Genomic DNA, 19992 nt, shown 5'->3' with positions numbered 1-19992 from the left:
AGCATTGCAATCAGCTGTCGAATTTGATGTGGAAAGCAATCAATCCAACCTTATTGAACAATAATGCGACTCGAAGGGGTCGTAGACCTTTGGCCATAACGCCACCGGACGGACTGACGGACGGACGGATGGACGGAGAGAGATGATCCGGACCTCAATCAACATCAGTACCTTCCTCTGTTTACGAACGACAAACAACGTACAAATTCCACGGAGCTGATCTCTACTACATCTATCTGCGATTCTTTTTCGCTTCCTTTTCACGCGTCCAAAAAGGTCCTGTTCCTGGGATCCGGCTTTCAAGGAAGCAGGGAAGTGTTGATTTATGTTTCATCATTTGCTCGGTTCATCTTGCGCAGAACCTGTGGTCAGCGAAGGGTCCATGAGAGAGGAAATTGCTTGTATTTGCTTTGAGAAGCTGGAGAAAAAATCGGGTAATATTTCGCAATGCGGAAAACGGTAAGCCAATGATGCGAGGAAGCAGATGTTCTACGACGACGATGAACGACGAGAAGCTGCTGCTGCTGCTGCCAAGCTTGTGGGGGAGGAAGTACCTTCCACATTGGTTGATGTTATTCTTTCCGAGGAAGACGGGACACATTCATCAACCAGATGGTGGCAGTTTGAGTTCAACTCTGCTGGAGTGACGGGTTTGGGTTCGGGTACTTCGGGATGAGTGTTTTTAATTTAACAGATTGGATCTGGAAAGGAAATGTGCAAATGGCGTTGGAGGTAGTTTTAATGAAATGTTGCGGAGTGATTGTAATTCCCAGCACATAATTCAAAGCTGCCGTACTGCCAACTACAACAAGTTCCCAAATCCGCGGCTATAAAGTAACAGCAGGTGCAAACCCCGTGGGGCATCTAAATTAAACCCCCTTTTAAATTAGACTCACCGTACGTGCCGCACCGCGACCGCGCTGCCACTTGATTCTCCATCCCAATTCAGCAGCACGACCGACGGGAAATTGTAATAACTTGTAAATTAATCTGTTACCTTGTCCTTTCTCCACCGACAGACAACCATCAAAATCTATACGGCATGCCTCCGCCAGGACATTGAGTATAAAACGCTCGGCATATCGTACGACGCCACCAGCAAGAGCGTCGTTCAGCAGCTGCTCAGAAGGTAAGCTGAAATTGAATCCCCTATATCTAGTTGCAGCCTTAAATGGCTTAGTGGATGCTCGCTCAATTTAAAGCTCGCGAAGTGGGGATGGTGGAATTTATGTTCCTTTTCTTCGTTTTCAATTTTTAAAGATGCAAAATGCGACATCGCGATCCGCGGCTGTTCTACCTGACGATGGAGGTGACCGTGCGGAGGCCCGGCGTTAAATCGCTACTGGAACTGGACGACGAAGCGAGACCGGCGCTGCTGCAAGCGTGCCATCCCAAGGGGGACTCCAGGTAGGAATCGTAATTTAATTTAATCCGAATGTGACTGAGCCTGTCTGAATACATGTAAATTGAAGTGTTTTCTTTGATAAATGTATGCATTAGGGTGCCAATAATCAACTTTTGAAACCGACCGTATACAAAATGTACGTTGCCTCGAAAAAAAGACCGTTTGCAAAATTTGAGGTGACGGCGAGATCTAGTGTTATCTGTAAAAAAAATGCTCTTGCTAAAAATCAGTTCCTGCAAGTTTATGCATGATAAAAAAAATCGAGTTAACACTGGATCATTTGACATCAAAACAAAATTTGATATAAGAAATTTAATGTATCCTACCTTGAGAGATTTTTCAGATGACAAAAAGTTCAAACTTTGACGATTTTGCGCCCCCCAAATCAGGCCAAATTGAGCCCATGGGTCGGTTTGGAAAAAATCGATGGTCTCTTTTTTCCCATGCGTTTTATTGGAACCCGAATTCGACATTCCTGCAATTCAATTACATTGAAGATAAAAATAAATACAAGTTGTTACAGTGCGACAGTATGCTATCTAGTTGGAAGTATAGTAAACTAACGAACGAGAAGTATGCAGAAGAAACCAAGACGATACATCATCAAAGTACACTTTTATCGCACTTTTGAGGAGTACAGTTTCAACTGTAAAACACACTGACCAGTTAACCGAGAAATCGATAAAACCGAAAAATGACGGAAACTCGATGTCACCGGAAAAATAAATCGCGATTAACTCGTGAACTTCGATGCCAAATTGGAAAAAAAAAATTTCGAGGCTCTTGGACTAGACTAAAGGCTGACTAAAAGTAAATTGGTACGCACAAAAAGACCTGTAATTCATGATGTAATAAATTTAAAAGGTCCATTAATGGTTGCTTTACAGTACTTTTATTAAAACTTCAAAGTTACAGCATTAGATGGTTATAACAACAGTTGCACACTCGTGCAATTTTCAATAGTGACATTTTGAGAAATGAAAGTCTTAAATATAACAGATGCGTAGAAATATTTCTGATCGATTGGTGATAACATTATTGAAATTGGTCCAGGGGCAGCTGAGTTATTAACGTTCAAAATCTTTCATAATTTTGTTACATGTTCCATTTTTGGTTTTCACAAAGTGTACCCCGTACATCACAGACGTAGTCCTACGCCAAAAACCATTTACATGGTTTATGCACACAATTGGGATCTATTCCGGTGGAAGCCTTGAACATGTTCCATTCATACACATCTGCTCATACTGTCTATGGTGAGCAAAGCAACCGCGACCAAACGTGCGTCCAACGGGGTAAGGCAGTGAAATTCAATCCTTCCCGGTTGGTGCTTTCCCGGGCGCTGGAGGCAACCGCCATTGGCGGTATGGCGGCATAAACAATGGTCATATTTCTCCAGTTCGAACGAAATCTCGAACCTTCCTCTTGATGCAGCCCATCAGCGCCCGCACAGTGGAAACGGACACGGAATCGGCGCATTTCTTCCATTTTGCCCGCATTTGCTGGATGTCCTTGACTGAACCGCCGCTTCGTCGAAGTCGCTGCTTTGAAATTGTCCAGTATTTTTTCGATTGATCGAAATTCCGGACAATTCGGAGGATTCATTAGGTTGGCGACAAAATCGATCTTATTGGCAGCATACCACTCCAGAACCACCTTGGAGTAGTGGCAGCTGGCCAAATCGGGCCAAAATATGTATTTGCCCCTTTGACATGCTGAAGTTTTTTCTCACGATTCTTGATTAAGTGAATGATTTAACAGGTTATAATAGTCGTGTGAATTTCGTTATAATATTGGTATTAAATGAACGATTTAAAAGACGAAAGATTAACATATGAAACAAAACGATTAGATTGTTGGAGTGTACTTAATTCGGATACCCGCCCGCATAAACAAGAACCATAAGAAGCGCCTAACCACCAATTCGGGATATCATCCCAACTTTATGTGGGATAGTCGTACCATCTATGATATCGTTAGAGTATGGTACCCGTTTATTAGGGCGAACACTCATCCGAGAGGGATTCAAAGAAAACTTATTGAGCCATGCGTTTTGCATTGAGCCGATATCGATTCTGTGTGGTTTCACCAGCTTTAGAGAAAAGCCTCTCTGACGGAACACTTGCTATCATTATTGATAAATAGTCTCGAGCAATGGGGTATGCATGGGGATATACTCTACGAGTTTTCTCTCCTGCTTGAAAAGGATCGACAGACTGTGGGAAAACAGGCTGATGCAAGAAATTTTTTAATTTTGCCGATATGCCCCCATGGCTGGTAGCAGGTCACTTTTTAGTGACTTAGTCACTATTTTGAAGTCAGTCACTAAACAGTCATTTTTTAAACCAAAAAGTCACTAAAGCTACTATTTCTCTAAAAATAGTCACTAAGACTCTTTTTCACAACCAAAATAGAGTGAAATTTAAAATATCAACGAAATGTTTAAATTGACTACTTGGCACTAAGAAAATCTACAGTAGTTATGACAAATTATGTAGGGTAAATGTTGGCTTCGGCACCCATTGACTGTTTTCGGCAACAAAAATTTAAACGTTAATTTCACTATGTTTTCCCATCAACACACTTCCCTGAATGTGTCCAAACGATTGTTTAGCCTTTCAGCTTCAATCTGATTATATTTGAACGATCGAGCAATCCAGTAATGCTACATTTTTCTTCAAATAAAGCATACGCACTACAAAATGGGGTTGATTTCGAGTTGCCGATAATAGAACAGCTGGTTAACACGCAGTTCTAATGGGAAGGTTGCCGAAGAAAAAGAGGCTGCCGACAATAGTCACACTCACCTGAGAAGTTTGGAGCGTTGTAAAAACGCTTTCAAAACGTTTTGAAAAATTCTGTCGATTGGAATGGATAGAAAAGCAAGCAGCAGATGAATGTAAACAAACAGACACATCATATATGTGCGTGACGCTGAGAAAATGCTAGTAGAAGTGCAGACGCTGCTTAGATTGACGAGAATACGTAAATTCCCCTATATCTATTTAACCAGGATGGCCAGTGAACTGCAAACATTCAAGGGACTTTAAAAAACCAGGAAAAAATACTGGGAAATGCCTTCAATTTCGATTACGAACCGGGGAAATAAACCTCCTTTCCCCGAAAATAAACTCTAAACATTGGAAACTTTTAAATGGTATTTGTCTGTGCTAGATCTTCAGAAGTCTTTTAAAAGAATTCTAGGGTTGACTGCAAGTAATACCAAAGTACAGACTACGAAAGTCTCATGTAAAATTAAGTGCTTTGAGGGCCGATTTCTTCACCTCCGCTCGAAATCTTAAATCAGATTTACCAATACAGTTAAACCTGTGTCAAGGCTTAAGCGAAGTTGAAAAAACCGCCCCTGAGACTGACACATACGAGTGCCGCTTTTGATTAATGTTTAAATTCAGCTCCGAATCAATTTTGGAAATAATTCCAATATACTTGAAACAAGAGTTATATGTGCATTATAGAAAGTATTCTATGATGATTGGATGAGGATTCTATGTATACTTCTAATAATAATTCAAAGTTGGTTCTGATTTTTTAAGGGAGCTCTGAGAGATGATCTTTGCTGATACTTCTAAAATAATTCTGGGGTGATTTCTGAGGATTTTTCCAAGAAAAATCTAAAGAGTTCGAAATAAATTGCGAGAAGAATTCCATAGGCATCGAATTTGGAGGGTTCAATCTCAAAGGAACTCTGATAAGTGTTTCAAGAGTATTCTGACGTATGAGAACTCTGTGAAAATACCATGGGAATTCTGAGGAAAATACGCATTGAATTTACAATAGAATTCAGGGGAGAACTCCAAGATTAAAGGGTGATACGGTCAAAATTTGGTCAATATCAACTTGACGTATTTCTTTCAATTTTGCATTTAAAAAACCTGAACACCCCTCATTTTGAAGGTGTGTGTGTGTAGAATGTTGCTCCTATTTTGATTTTGGAATTCACTCTTCAGTTGTCAAAATGCCGTCCAAGCAAGAAGAGCAGCGTATCAAAATTTTGCTCGCGCATCGCGAAAATCCGAGCTACTCGCACGCAAAGTTGGCAAAATCGCTAAAAGTTGCCAAATCAACCGTTACAAATGTAATTAAAGTGTTTGGGGAACGTTTGTCGACAGTCAGGAAGTCTGGATCGGGGGGAAATCGAAAACCGGAAGCCACTGAGACGACAAAGAGAGTTGTCGGTAGTTTCAAGCGAAACCCTAACCTCTCTCTCCGAGATGCCGCAAATAAGCTGGGTGTATCGTCTACAACCGTGCATCGAGCCAAAAAACGAGCCGGACTATCGACTTACAAGAAGGTAGTGACTCCAAATCGCGATGATAAACAAAATACGACGGCCAAAGCGCGATCCCGGAGGCTGTACACGACGATGCTGACGAAGTTTGACTGCGTGGTAATGGACGACGAAACCTACGTCAAAGCCGACTACAAGCAGCTTCCGGGACAGGAGTTTTATACGGCAAAAGGAAGGGGAAAGGTAGCAGATGTTTTCAAGCACATGAAACTGTCAAAGTTCGCAAATAAATATCTGGTTTGGCAAGCCATCTGTACCTGTGGCTTGAAAAGCAGCATTTTCATAGCTTCCGGGACTGTCAACCAAGAAATTTACGTGAAAGAGTGTTTGAATAAACGTCTGCTGCCTTTCCTGAAGAAACACGGTTGTTCCGTACTGTTTTGGCCGGATTTGGCATCTTGCCATTACGGTAAAAAGGCCATGGAGTGGTACGCCGCCAACAACGTGCAGGTGGTTCCCAAGGACAAGAACCCTCCCAACACGCCAGAGCTCCGCCCAATTGAGAAATACTGGGCTATTGTCAAGCGGAACCTAAAGAAGACCAAAAAAACTGCTAAGGGCGAGCAGCAGTTCAAGGCAAACTGGCTTTCTGCGGCGAAGAAGGTGGACAAGGTGGCTGTACAAAATCTGATGGCAGGGGTCAAGCGTAAGGCCCGGCAATTCGGATTTGGAAAAGCGGAAGCCTAACTGAATATTTTTCCTGAATTTTATACTAATTGAACTTGAAAAAGAAATTTAATTTGATTTTTTAAATAAACGATTTCACCGATTTACACGCGTTTTCCCTTGACCAAATTTTGACCGTATCACCCTTTATACCTAGCAAAAAACTATTAAATTTCTGTGGTTAATTGCATAGGCATTTTAAGAAGAGTTCAAGTAAATTTAAAATGGATTTATGGTAAGAACCTTCAAGGAATTATTGGAAGAATCATTAAAAAATCAAAAATACTCTAACCAATCATGTTTCATTACTTCATGCGTGAAATTATCGATATCAGACTTAAAGTGGACATTTTTTTTACGATGGATGAGGAGATGAAAGTATAGAGCTCATAGTTCCATATAGTACGGCAGTGTGAAAATTGCATATAGAAAGTAGAAAACGAGTAAAGGACAATTTTGAGGAAAGCAATCGGGTAGATGCATGTCAGATGGCGACTTGAGTGTGAAACAATCGATAGAACTGTTTCCGCACATCGGCGATCATCCCTTTTGCCAGTGATTGCGGGGGGAAATACCCCTCACCATCCATCAACGGGTGAGTTTGGTAAAAATCATGCTCGATCCGATTCGTGCCTTTATCAAAATTGACCTTTGCTCACATTCTACTTTCTCTATACAATTTTCACATTGCCGTACCCTAACGGAACTATCAACTCCATACTTTCATCTCCCCAACTATCGTATAAAATGTCCACTTTAAGGCTGATATTTGACGTTAAGCATCTCCATCTACGAACATAATCTATTTACAAGAATTTTATTAATTGTTCTGCAAGGGATTTCAAGAATGCAACATTATTTTTGTTAAGCTTATTTTAGAGACAAGTTTAAGAGGGGGGAATGATTCAAAAAACAGTTTTTGAGATCATTCTGAAGAAATTTTGTGAAAAAATCTTAGCGAATTATCAAAGTTATTCACCTCTAATTTTAAATATTTCGAACGTAGCATCAAATTCAAGATCTTCGAAAACAAAAAATGCTGTCATTGTAATGATCTCTTTAACCCTATTTAAGCTAGCGGCTTCATTGGTTTATACATTAACGAAAACGTATATCGCACAACCAGTAAAATTTAAAAAAAAAAAGTAGAAGGGTCTGTGCCTAGGGGCACGAACGGAAGCTTGACGTAGGACCGCTAGTGGACGGAATAAATGTGAAGAGCATTAAGTTCTTTTAATTGATCAAATATCTATTATCTCAACTCTTTCCGTTTTTGAATTGTAGGGGTACCAAATTTGTAGTAATCTTTTTCAAAACGAAAGTTGATTACGAGAATCAATCAAAATCACTTGCACCCCTGCTTCCAAGTTTGTATGATCGTTGGGGGCTTGTGGTTATGAATATGGACAAACAAGCAAAGTTAAATTATATTCCAACTCTTTACTGGCCTGAAAAGGGCCATTTCATTGAAGAGGACATCCATGGCCACTTACGCTTGGCGTGTTTAGTGTAGGTGACAGCATCACGGACCTCATTTTCCACGAACACCTTCAGCACACCTCGTAGATCAGACCGAAGATACGCCAGACACTGTCACGCCGTCCGAAGCGAAAATGAGCTGATACCAGACAGCAGCGCTGCTTTATATCTTTTCAGGTTAAAGCAGAATGATGTGCAACCAAGTGGTATAAAAGCTACAAAGACTCCTCCCATTATGAGTAGTTTTCTATCAAGTTGCGACACTGGTTATTTTATTTTTGCGTACACGGCGAATGAGAACGACTCAAATTTGAGTTTAGTTCACTCATAATCGCCAAAAGTGTAGGAATTCAACGATGAGTAAATTTGACTCATGATTTCCTGTGGAAAACCTAAAAAGTCTGCCACAAAATGAGGAAATTGACGAAAATTTTATTCAGTCTCGGAGTAGTACCAATAGACTGAGGGAATCCAACCTTTAATTTTCTCAAATTCGGGAGTTTTTCCCTGGAAAATCCTGGAAAAACCTGGGAAAACATGAGGCAAATTTATTCATCGCTGAGCTCCTGTACTTTATTTCTTATTTCTGAGATAACTAAACTCAAATTTGGGTCTTTCTTATTCGCCGTGATAGATATCGGCACCGGTGGTTAGCATGATTACCTCTCACCCCAGCAGGCCTGGGTTCAATCTCAGTCGGCGCCACCGGCATGTTCTAAGGCATAACATCTCTGGGAGCTGCCTCCCTGGCGTCGGTAGCATTGGAGCTCAGTACGGAAAACAAATCTCGCGTCACTTTTCAATAGGTCCTATCTACATTGATCGATTCTCTTCATCGACACTCGTAAATAACTCGACTTCACAAATCTGGATCAACAATAGAAAAGAGCCCATCAGCATTTGTAAACAAACCGTTCCAAAGCCCTTTACTCACAAAGCGAAGGCCACCCACACAAACCAACACCATCATTGGATAGGGGAAACTTCTACCTACAAGATGTTGGTGTTGGTTTGTGTGAGCGGCCTTTGATTTGTGAGACTTTGGAACGGTTTGCTTACAAATGCTGATGGGCCCTATTCTATTGTTGATCCAGAAATGTTTCCTGCCGTCTTCGTCGAATTAGATGCTAGATTGTTGCTCCTTCCATCTAAAATATCCGGCCGTGGCGATTCAAAGTTGATCAAGGTTGATCAAAATAATTTGTATCCCTGCTTCCAGTTTGATTACATGAGCATTTTGTGTGGTCAGTGATTCTGAATATGGACAAACAGGCAGATGAATTCTATTCCTACTCTTTACTGTAATAAGCTTGGTGGCCCTGAAAAGAACCGTTTTGTTTCCAATGTTGGTGATGATTTAACCTCCGAAACCAAACAGAGTGCGTCTCTGTCACTTCAAAAACGTAGATGACATCCATGGCCGCTTACGCTTGGCGTGTTTAGTGTAGGTGACAGCATCACGGATCTCATTTTTCAGGAACACCTTCAGCACACCTCGTAAATCAAACTGGAGATACGTCAGATACCGCCACGGCGAGCCAGACAACGGATGGTGGTTATCTTGAAGAATTTTCGTTTGGTTCTGAATATGGCGATGAGTGTGCAAAATATTACGCAATTCCATCCTCCCTATTCGCACGCGCCCGAGGATCTAAGGCGAATGCCACTTCGACTTGTTTCGTCTACTTACTTCTCTCTGACGACTGTGCTGGGGAAGCAGCATATGCATGTAGGTAATTGGTGGATTTGTTAGTTAATTCGACGCTTTTGGACAATGCTGGACATTTACCAGTTTTTCAATAGTTTCTTGTTGAAAATCAACATTCGAAAGCATTGTTATCAATGCATAGCCATATTTCTGATCGATTGGTGATAAAATTAATGAAATTGGACCAGGGGCAGCTGAGTTATTAACGTTCAAAATCTTTCTTAATTTGTTACATGTTCCATTTTCGGTTTTCACAAAGTGTACCCCCATATAGAAATCAAAGACGTAGTCCTACGTCAAAAATCCGGGAAAATCCGGAAAGTGCTATTTGTTAGTCATCATGTATAACGTAATCAAAAGGAAATTATTCAAATCACTTCAAATGCTCTTAATAGGAAATTCATTTGTGAGATTCAATATAATTAGAAGAATTTATGAAATGGTAATTTTAAGTTGCATGACATAATAAACTAATTTTAATATCAAACCAAATGCCACTATTGGTTACTTATTTATTATTTAAAAATCACCATTTGGTCACTATTTTCGTAATTTTGATCACCGCCGAATCGCTTCATTTCGAGCAATATCATTTTCGTGTAAGTCATTGTGTTTCTTGTTATCGAGTCACGATGAACATAACTCCTTTCAAACATTATTTGACTATCGCTTGTTTCGCTCGTCAAGTGCTTCAGTTCATTTCATTTGAAACAAAGATTTGTTTTAATTGATGCAACGAATGACTCGAACACTGCTTCCTTCGTTTTTTCCACTTTCACTTCAATTCGGGCTCATTCGATTTTTCACTCATCGCGTCTTCAAGCAACAAAATATAGTATCCGCACAATATCGGTTGCCGATAGGGATGGCATCCGGATTATAAATAGTAATAATTTATTATTTTATGTTAAACGTAAATTAAATTAACAAGGCCATTCTGGAGTCCAAGATGGCGGCCATCGGTGTCAGGAAAAGTCTCAAATATCCTACAATATGGGTATTTTCGGAACGGGGATGACGCGTAGATGCTGAAAATCGATAACCAACGCCATTTTGAAATTCAAAATAGTGACAATTGGATTTGGAAGTGTCAAATACCCTAAGATATGGGTATTTTAGGAACGGGAACAACGAGTAGATGTGAAAAATCGGTATCAGATACCATTTTGGAATCCAATATGGCCATCAGGGTTCAAAAAGCGTCAAATACCCTACAATATGAGTATTTTCGGAATGGGGACAACGTGTAGATACCGAAAATGGCGACCATTAGGTTTCATTAAAAGTGTTAAATACCCTAATATCAGGGTATTTTTCAGAACGGGGACCTTAACGATTCCCACGACGCGTAGATGCTGAAAATCAATATTCGATGCCATTTGCAGGCCATTTAAAACTTCTTCTGAAATCGGAAGCCACCATCATGAATTTCAAGATGGCGTCAGACATCGATTTCTTGCTTCTAGATGTCACCCCGATTCCAAAAAAAAAACCACATTGATCGGTATTTGACAGTATTTCACAGTTTTTCTGAACCAAAGCCGCCATCTTAGATTTTTTTTAAACGCTACACAGTAGGCCTGGCCGCTTTATTGTTTGTTTCACATCCTTGATGTGCAGCAGGCATTAATAATGACAAGAAAAATGATAGATGTATCATTTCCAGGATTCTTTCAAGTACTGGCTGTGTATGTGTAGACTAGACTAGACTAGACCAAAGCCGCCATCTTAGATTTAAAGACGGCGTGACATCATTTTTTGGCATCCACGTCTCATCCCCATTCTGAAAATAACCATATTTTGGGTTATTAGACACTTTTCCGCAAATCGGAAGCCGTAGTCTTGGATTTAAAAATGGCGTCGGATATCGATTTCCAGGCTCTAGACGCCATCCCGATTCCAAAAATACCTATATTGATGGGAATTTGACAATATTTCCCATATGTTCTGAAATCGAAAGTCGCCATCTTGGATTTCTAAATGGCGTCGCATATCAATTTTCGATCTGTAGACTTCATACTGATTACAATAATATCAATATTGATGAGTATTTGACTGTATTTCCACTTTTTTTTCACCGGAAGCCGCCATCTTTGATTTCAAAATGTCGACGGATATCGATTTTCATCCCCTAGACATCATCCCGATTCCAAAAATACCTTTATTGATAGGAATTTGATAGTATTTACCACTTTTTATTAAACTGGAAGCCGCCATCTTGGATTTCAAAATGGCGTCGAATATCAATTTTCGATTCCTAGACGTCACACCGATTAAAAAAATGCCCATATTGATGGGTAAACAAACCACCCGACAGTGAAAAATTTGACATCAACGTGCACAGATCTATGTGCATACACTTAAATGAACCGAGTGAACAATCAACAAAAGTCATAAAAGCTGCGCGAATTTAGACCTAACAGTTTTGCTTCAATGCAAAAGTAAGTTCATTTGACAATGAAAGAAGAAATGAACACGAGTCAAGCCAAAACAAACAGCATGAAAACTGATCGAAAGTGGTTCTGTTGATGTTGACGGGGATCTGCTCGAAGAGAAGACAGAATGACTTTCAATTGAAAGTGATGGTTTACAGCTTCATCGTCACTTCATGATTTTCGATTGAAAGTGACTTTGTGGGGCCCTGATCGTAAGTCATGTACAGAGGCATAATGTGACAATCGTTGACAGGAAGACAATCGTTTAGTAGAACTTTGATGAACTTTTCCATCACTGGTATTACTCCTTAAATTACCAGTTGAAATCTAGTGAATTTGTATACTTATTAAAGTTATCTCTTTACAATTTATATGTATGAACCCTTCAATGAATTGGATACATTCTTACTATTACTATTACATAACAAGTAGAACTAATACAACTAAGAATTGTATTTGAAGAGAAATAGAGGTTAACTAGATGTAATTATAGGCAAATGTGTCTATTGAATTGTGTACTAAATATATTATCAGATTTTAGCAATTTTCCAACCCAAAATCAAAGGATTCGCTTGAAGGATTTCTAAAATAACTCATCCAACACAAACATTGATATTTTCCGAGATCCTGGACGCAGAACAATTAATTAAGATCCGAGATTTAAAAATAGATTAAAATTCTAGATGTGCTAGATATTCAAGAAGTTTTATTTTAGATTCAATATTCAGGACATGGAGACCTTTCCAAGATTCTGGAACATGAGAGGTTTTCAGGAACCTAAGCTAAAAGAAATATTCCAAATGTTGAACAACGAAATGTGTTTTTGTTTTATCATAGGCACTTTAACGCTCTTGGGTCATTCGTGACTTGTCTAGGGTGTGAATTTGGCGCAGAGATGCCAGATTTACAGACATTTCTGTGAATTTACAGACTGCCAAGTTTCAAGTTCATCGAGATTTTGGCTTCAGAGATACAGTCATTTAAACAGCGCGTTTGGGCCGAAAAAGACCCGAATACCATCGTAAGGTAAATTGTTTATCTAGAAGTTCATATCAATTCATTATTTTCTGACTGACTGATTCTTTGTTGTTTACCTTTTTGACATTTCACCCATACCTTAAGTTTTGAATTTATGCGTGAAACTGCTGAACCTCGAAAAAAGTTCGGGTTCGAACCTAGTCGTTTTCCCTGTGGTAACTGGCGTTCAAACTATCAGTTTGACAGCTCTTATGTTGCAATCCGGGTGGGGGTTCGCTTCAAACTAAAACAACACAAGTTTACAAGATCCTAAATGGCCGTATTTTAGCAAAAATGTGCATCATTGCCCATAATAAGCAATTATACAAAGTTTCATGCAAATCGGAGAGGTCAAGTTTTTCCCGATGCGTCAGTTGGCGTAGTCCTTCTGAATAACATGAACGTACAGCATGGTACACCTACCCCAGTAGCAGCAATCCGTTGAACAATCCTTCTAATACCATTCCCTTTCATTTTCTCCCATTCCAGATTTTGCCTCCAACAAAAACCTGGCGGTCTAATTCGGGTTCACACATCGGCCCTGCAGCCCAACTCCCAGTACAAGTCCCTGCTCATCTCCGAAGAAACCACCTCGGATGAACTGCTCGCGCTGCTCCTGTCCTGCTACAACTCGATCGAACCGGTCGAACAGTTCAGCCTGTACGAAGTGTGCCCCGGTCAGGAATACCAACGAAAGCTCCATCCGGACGATCTCCCCCTGAAGACGCAACTCCAACGCCAACAGAAGAACGAAATCATGCACTTTCTGGTGCGCCGGAACCCGAACTACCCGCGACGGCGCCAAATGCTAGCACCCATCTCCGAGTCCAACAAACACTTCATCATCGGCCCGTCGTCGCTGACGCAGCACCGGCTATCGCTGCATTCGTCGACCTTCCCGATCAGTGCCGTCACCACTCCGACCAACACCCTCATCTCGGACATTGTCGATGGAGTTTCCTCACTGAGCAATCTGAAGGAGTCGAAAAGCTTGGCCCTAAGGGAATCCTGCCTGTCCTCGTCCGCGTCCTCGTCTTCGTCGTCTTCGTCCTGCAGCAGCAGCAGTAGCAGTTCGAGTAGTAGTAGTAGTCGAACGAGTGAAGACAACAACAACGACGAACGAAGCTGTTGCCTGCAGTGCAGCAAATCCAGTGCAGGCGAATACAGCGGGGAACAACAGCAGTGCGAACACAGTAGATCGGTGGACGTGGTTGACGGTGCCATCGATGCCAATGCCGTTCCAGCAGTCAAGGCCCGCAACGTCGACCGGTGCCTACAGGCACCGCCACGGCCATCTAAAGCCTCGCTGCTGCCTTCATCGCTGCTGATGGCCCCAAACGCACCTTCGTACAGCCCGGTGTACAACATCCGTGAGATAAGGACCGTGTGTAACTCGTTCTCATCACTCGGAATCGACAAAAAGCTGGTGGATATCGAGCGGATCGATTCCCGGACCAGCACGGCCAGCATGACGGGGAATGTGACGAGAAGTACCGTCGTTAAGGAGGCCGTCAACACCGATCCCATGAAGGGGGTGGGGAATTTCATCTATATCTGAACGAACGGCAATCGAATTAATGCGGAAGATGAGTCCCTGCGGTGCGGCGTTGCCTGGGAACAAATCGAAAACAACGATCAAAACAGCTATTTGTCACCGATTATTCGCACGCACACCAACCAATTCGGGGGAAATCGAAATGGCGCGCCAAAATGACAACTTTTATTATTACATTTGTTTCGTCCTAGTCACCGTTATTAATGTTATTAAATCGATTTTATTTGATGTTTTTTCCCCTTTTGCTGCTTTTCGTATATACATGTATTGTTTTTCCCGCTGGAAGATCAATCAAAGAGAGGTTATTTTCTCCAAACCGACCGGGGATGTCCTGCGAATCCCTCCGTTTTTTTGGTATAATTCTTACGTCGTTTGATACTTTGACATAGAAGGTCATATACCAAATGGCATTATTCCAACTAGCGCAAACCCAAAAAAAAACGAGCATCTCCAAATGTAGAAATGAAATAGAACAAAGCGATTCAAGTAATTCAAGCCAAATAAAATCAAAAACTCCTCAGACAATCGACTGTAAGAAGGTGTATCATTTTTTTTTCTCTCGCCCCAATCAACGTAACTTTTCTCCTCCTTCGCTACTAGACAGATAGGATAGGGTACCTACGTAGTGATTGTGCAGGAGAAAATCGAATCTGTAAAGTAATTTAAGCGATAAATGACTATCAGGCTGCGACAAGTCGTTTTGAAAAGCGAAGCGAAGCGCTACATGCCAAAGAATCGAGTAGATATTAAGAGATCCTGTCCCTAATTGAATTTTCCCATTGCTATTCTTTAAGGCTATTGTATATCCATCGAACATCCGTTGTACCAAATATTTACAGTTCGCTTACATCCAATAGACAAGAGTTAGTCAATCAGCTGCAACTTTCCACTGCGGTGGACATGAGCATAATAATACATACATATCCCACGTAGTCAGTTTCATATTATCCTGTATTGAATTCGAAGTTATATTCTGAGAAGACCGTACGTTTTTTTCTTCTTCTTTGCTATTCACGTTGATGAGATTTTCCACAGCACAGGTATGAAGGAGCATACATTCACGTTACAACAATTTTATACGAGCAAACAGAACTAACGAACGGTAGCTGTTAGGATTGATGAGGTCAAACATATCTCGCCAAGAAATATAGAAAAGTGATTGAGTGAAAATGAAATCGTGTCCTGAGTTTTAACTCTTTCTACACACAAGTCCGAAATTTCCTGCAATTTTCATTCTCCACTGCCCGGAGGCGAGGATCTTTGCGGCGGTGGAAAAGTTTCCGGTTGATATTTCTCCCGTCGCTGTCCGTTTTTTTCCGGTTGGTGGGCAAATATGTTTGAACTCTGGGGTGCCAACCGTGCATAACAGCAGACAGTGGGCGACGAAGGGCACCAGAAGTGATGGATGAATATTTTGATGCCGATGGCTTTTTAACTTTCCGTAAATCAGGGAGGAGGGAACTTGCACGGATACTTTTCAATTATGTTTGTCGTTGTGAGGAATTTTGGTGGGTCGCCTGTCGTTGAGTGATGGTCGTTTTTGTTCTGGGATTTTTTTTTAATGTTCACTTGAACGATTTTGAAAAGTTTTAGGTATCTTGTGCCTTTTAGCGTTTTTACTTTCTAATCAGTGCACAGTACACAGCAAATATACAAGTTGTGAGACTAGAATCGACCTGAAACGCGCCAGACCCATCATGCGGCACCAGAGCCGTCTTAACCACCCCTGGTCTATTTTTTCTTGCTAACCCCCCCTTATGATTTGTTATCTTCTTTCTAGCGTTAGCGTTAGCGTTGTTATGATATACTTCATAGATTGGATACTAGCGACACTCACGTCTCTTCTGAAATTCTCAGTTAGACTACTTTCAGGAATAATGCTGAGGAGTAAACATTGGTTCCAATCTAAACAAGAGTAACAGAAGCATGACTGTCGCTATTCCCGGCCACGCCCATCTTTACCATTACTAGGGATAGGGAAGGAAATGTTGATGTAGTACTTACTTAACGAGAGGCCACCGACTTAGCGACACCCTCATAAGTGCTACGGAGTTGGAGGGTTGGGTAGGGTATTCGGCTAGGATTCACCTCAAGTTGGCGATGCAACCAAAAGGATGTATTGTTTATTTGTTGTTTATTTAATCTCTCGATAGCCGGCTATCGAAAGAACATATTCATTTTGTTTAGTGATCATGGATTTTAAGAGTCATGACGGAGAGCTTGGGATTAAACTCATGATTTTCTGCTCAGTAAGCAAAAACGATCCCTCCAGGGTCATCGAGCATCTCATGATCCACAGCGCTTCGCATCAAAGTACGAATATATGGATGCACTATCTATTGTTGAATAACTATTATTTACGATAATTACATGAAATAAATGAAATATAAACTTCAAACAAAACGTGACTACTAAAATCTCAAAAAGATATTCTCACAAATATATTTTGCAACCAGGAATCTCAAAACCATGAGACGCTATAATGATACTTTGCACATTTAAGACACAAGAAGAGGCCAAAAAGCAAGCGTCTGACACACAAAACCCGCCAAATCCACTTGCAGTCACAATCAACGATTCTACGAATCACGAGCGCTCACGAATCATAAAACCGCTGACTGTGACACTCTTAAAGCAAAATTGACAGGCTCCATGCGTCAAACACCCGCCCTCCAATTTCCTCCCACATCCAACAACACAAATCCCCATTACAACATCTAACGAATTAAAAACTCCGAAAATCACTCATCTATAGCAAGTTGTCTGCCTATCTTTCTATTAGGCCTGTAGACATGCGTTAGCTTCGAAGGTTCTAACCAAACTGGGAAAATTTTCAGATCACATAAAAAAACTTGAAAAAACTTTCAAAGATAATTACAAGTAAAATAAATTTTGATTATTTTACGCAAAAACGAGCAAGTAATATTAAATCCCTTGTATCGTATGCTAATGCTAATTGACTGTAACAAAAATAATATGCTTAAATAAAATAAAATATTAATAAAATTATATGCAAAATTTACTAGAAGATCATTACTTTATTGGTGAGAAGTTTCTAATAAGCCCTCCCAATTCCTCTGTAAACAGAACAAATCTGATACTATAATCAGAATTGCTTAGTCTGCATGAAGCAGCCGATTGCATCAAGGAAGTTCTATTAACAACCAAGAATTAATCGTTTGAGGCATACTGAAGCATTAAGAAGGTGATATTCGTCACTATAGGAAATCATCATCGCTGCAAATATAAAGAAATTAAACATAACCCTTTGCTTCAGTACCGTCAACCTCCATTTCCATGGGGAGGGTATGTTTTGTTATTTTCTTTCTAGCTCATACATTCTAGCACACATGAAATAAAAATAGGTACTTGTGACAATTCTTTTCCGTTTAATTAACTTTTCCTAATCTTATTTTATTTTAAAACACAAAAAGGTCTAAAAAGGGGTATTCAACTCTGAACACCTCAATCCATGCTTAGTATTGAGCTGTACCGAAAGCAGTGCCAAGTGCGAAGGTGATGATGAAAGAGCGCACGGATAAAGTACTAAGCAGTTCTCGTATTTTCAAGAGAAAATACGAGAAGTGCTTTACCGGCCTAATGGAACGGATAGCCTCGACAGAACTGAGACTATCCGTAAAAATAAAGTAGTGGTCTGGAAGAAGTGAAGCAATAGTTTCCAAAGTGTAGTGAATTGCTGCCAGTTCAGCCACATACACAGAACAAGGAGCTTCAAGTTTTCGAGAGGCGCTATGAAATTCATTAAATACACCAAAACCAGCGGACTCCTCTATTAGAGATCCATCTGTGAAAAACGTTCTTGCAGAATCAACATGGCCAAACTTTGCAGAGTATAATGACGGAGCAATCATAGGACGATGATGCTCTGGAATTCCGTGGATTTCCTGCGTCATAGATAAATCAAAATTCACTGAATTGCCGAAATCGGAGAAGACTACACGATTGGGAATATTTCTTGAAGGGCTGACATCCTGTGTTAAATATAGGTAGTACAAAGTCATAAAACATGTTTGAGGATTTAGCTCCAGAAGCTTCTCAAAGTTTTCGATCACCAGTGGGTTCATTACTTCGCAACGGGTGAGGAGCCTCAGAGATAACTCTGAAAAACGGACGGATAGTGGCAACATGCCCGCCAGCACTTCGAGACTCATAGTATGAGTCGAGTGCATGCATCCTAACGCGATACGAAGACAACGATACTGGATCCGTTCCAGCTTGATGATGTGCGTTTTAGCTGCCGACTGGAAACAAAAACTACCATATTCTAGAACCGATAAAATCGTTGTCCGGTACAACGTCAGAAGATCTTGTGGATGGGCTCCCCACCACGTTCCAGTAATTGATCGAAGGAAATTGATCCTTAGTTGGCATTTTCGTCTCAGATACTCAATGTGGGATCTCCAGGTGCATTTGGAATCGAACCAGACCCCGAGATATTTAAAAGACATGGAATGAGTGACCGGTTTACCCAAAAGTTGAAGCTTCGGTTGTGCTGGGCTATGCTTCCTAGAAAAAACGACCAACTCAGTTTTATCCGTGGAGAATTCGATACCTAGCTGAATAGCCCAAGTAGACAAATTGTCCAAGGTATCCTGTAAGGGTCCTTGCAGGTCGGCCTCTCTGGGCCCTGTCATAGACACTACTCCGTCATCTGTAAGTTGTCTAAACGTGCAAGACAATTGTCAATTTCTCTAACGTAGAAATTGTACAAAAGGGGGCTTAAACATGAGCCTTGGGGGAGACCCATGTAGCTAAATCGAAAAGCTGTAGAGTTTCCATGAGAAAAGCTCATATGTTTTTCTGACAGCAAATTGTACAAAAAATTATTCATTAATGGAGACAATCCACAAGCGTGGAGTTTCTCTGAAAGAACTTCAACGGATACTGAATCAAAAGCCCCCTTGATATCCAAGAACACAGAAGCCATTTGCTCTTTCTTAGCAAAAGCTAACTGAATTTCCGAGGAAAGCAATGCGAGACAGTCGTTCGTTCCCTTGCCCCTACGGAAACCAAATTGAGTATCTGAAAGAAGGTGGTTCGTCTCAACCCATTTGTCGAGGCGAAAAAGGATCATTTTCTCCATCCATTTCCGAATGCACGACAGCATCGCGATGGGCCGATACGAATTGTGATCCGACGCGGGTTTATCAGGCTTTTTAATGGCTATCACCCTTACTCGTCTCCAATCGTCGGGAACAATATTGAGCTCCAAGAACTGATTGTACAAGTTAAACATGCGCCTCTTAGCGACGTCTGGGAGGTTTTTCAGCAAGTTGAACTTGATTTTATCAGATCCCGGGGCAGAATTGCCACACGAAAGGAGAGCGAGTGCAAGTTCCACCATTTAAAAAGGCTGACTGATTTCATCTACCGAATTCGCGGTTTCGCGAGGAATCA

The 19992-nt window shown here is 40.9% G+C and overlaps 1 protein-coding gene across 1 annotated transcript in view; it reads left to right on the top strand.

Annotated features, from left to right (window-relative positions):
* The window catches only part of rau (RA domain-containing protein rau), a 111842-nt gene extending 97035 nt beyond the window's left edge, over positions 1–14807 (top strand). Inside the window, exons 3-5 of the mRNA XM_065224910.1 lie at positions 1020–1129; positions 1261–1407; positions 13509–14807. Of these exons, the coding sequence (XP_065080982.1) occupies positions 1020–1129; positions 1261–1407; positions 13509–14577 (1326 nt within the window). The 3' untranslated portion in view covers positions 14578–14807. The remainder of the gene's footprint in view (positions 1–1019; positions 1130–1260; positions 1408–13508) is intronic.
* The last annotated feature ends 5185 nt before the right edge of the window (positions 14808–19992 follow it).

This window comes from Ochlerotatus camptorhynchus, unplaced genomic scaffold (assembly GCF_037179485.1).
Source record: "Ochlerotatus camptorhynchus isolate MF236.1 unplaced genomic scaffold, CSIRO-AGI_Acam_v1.1 ptg000217l, whole genome shotgun sequence".
NCBI lineage: Eukaryota > Metazoa > Arthropoda > Insecta > Diptera > Culicidae > Ochlerotatus > Ochlerotatus camptorhynchus.
This window is presented reverse-complemented; position numbering and strand designations above follow the sequence as displayed.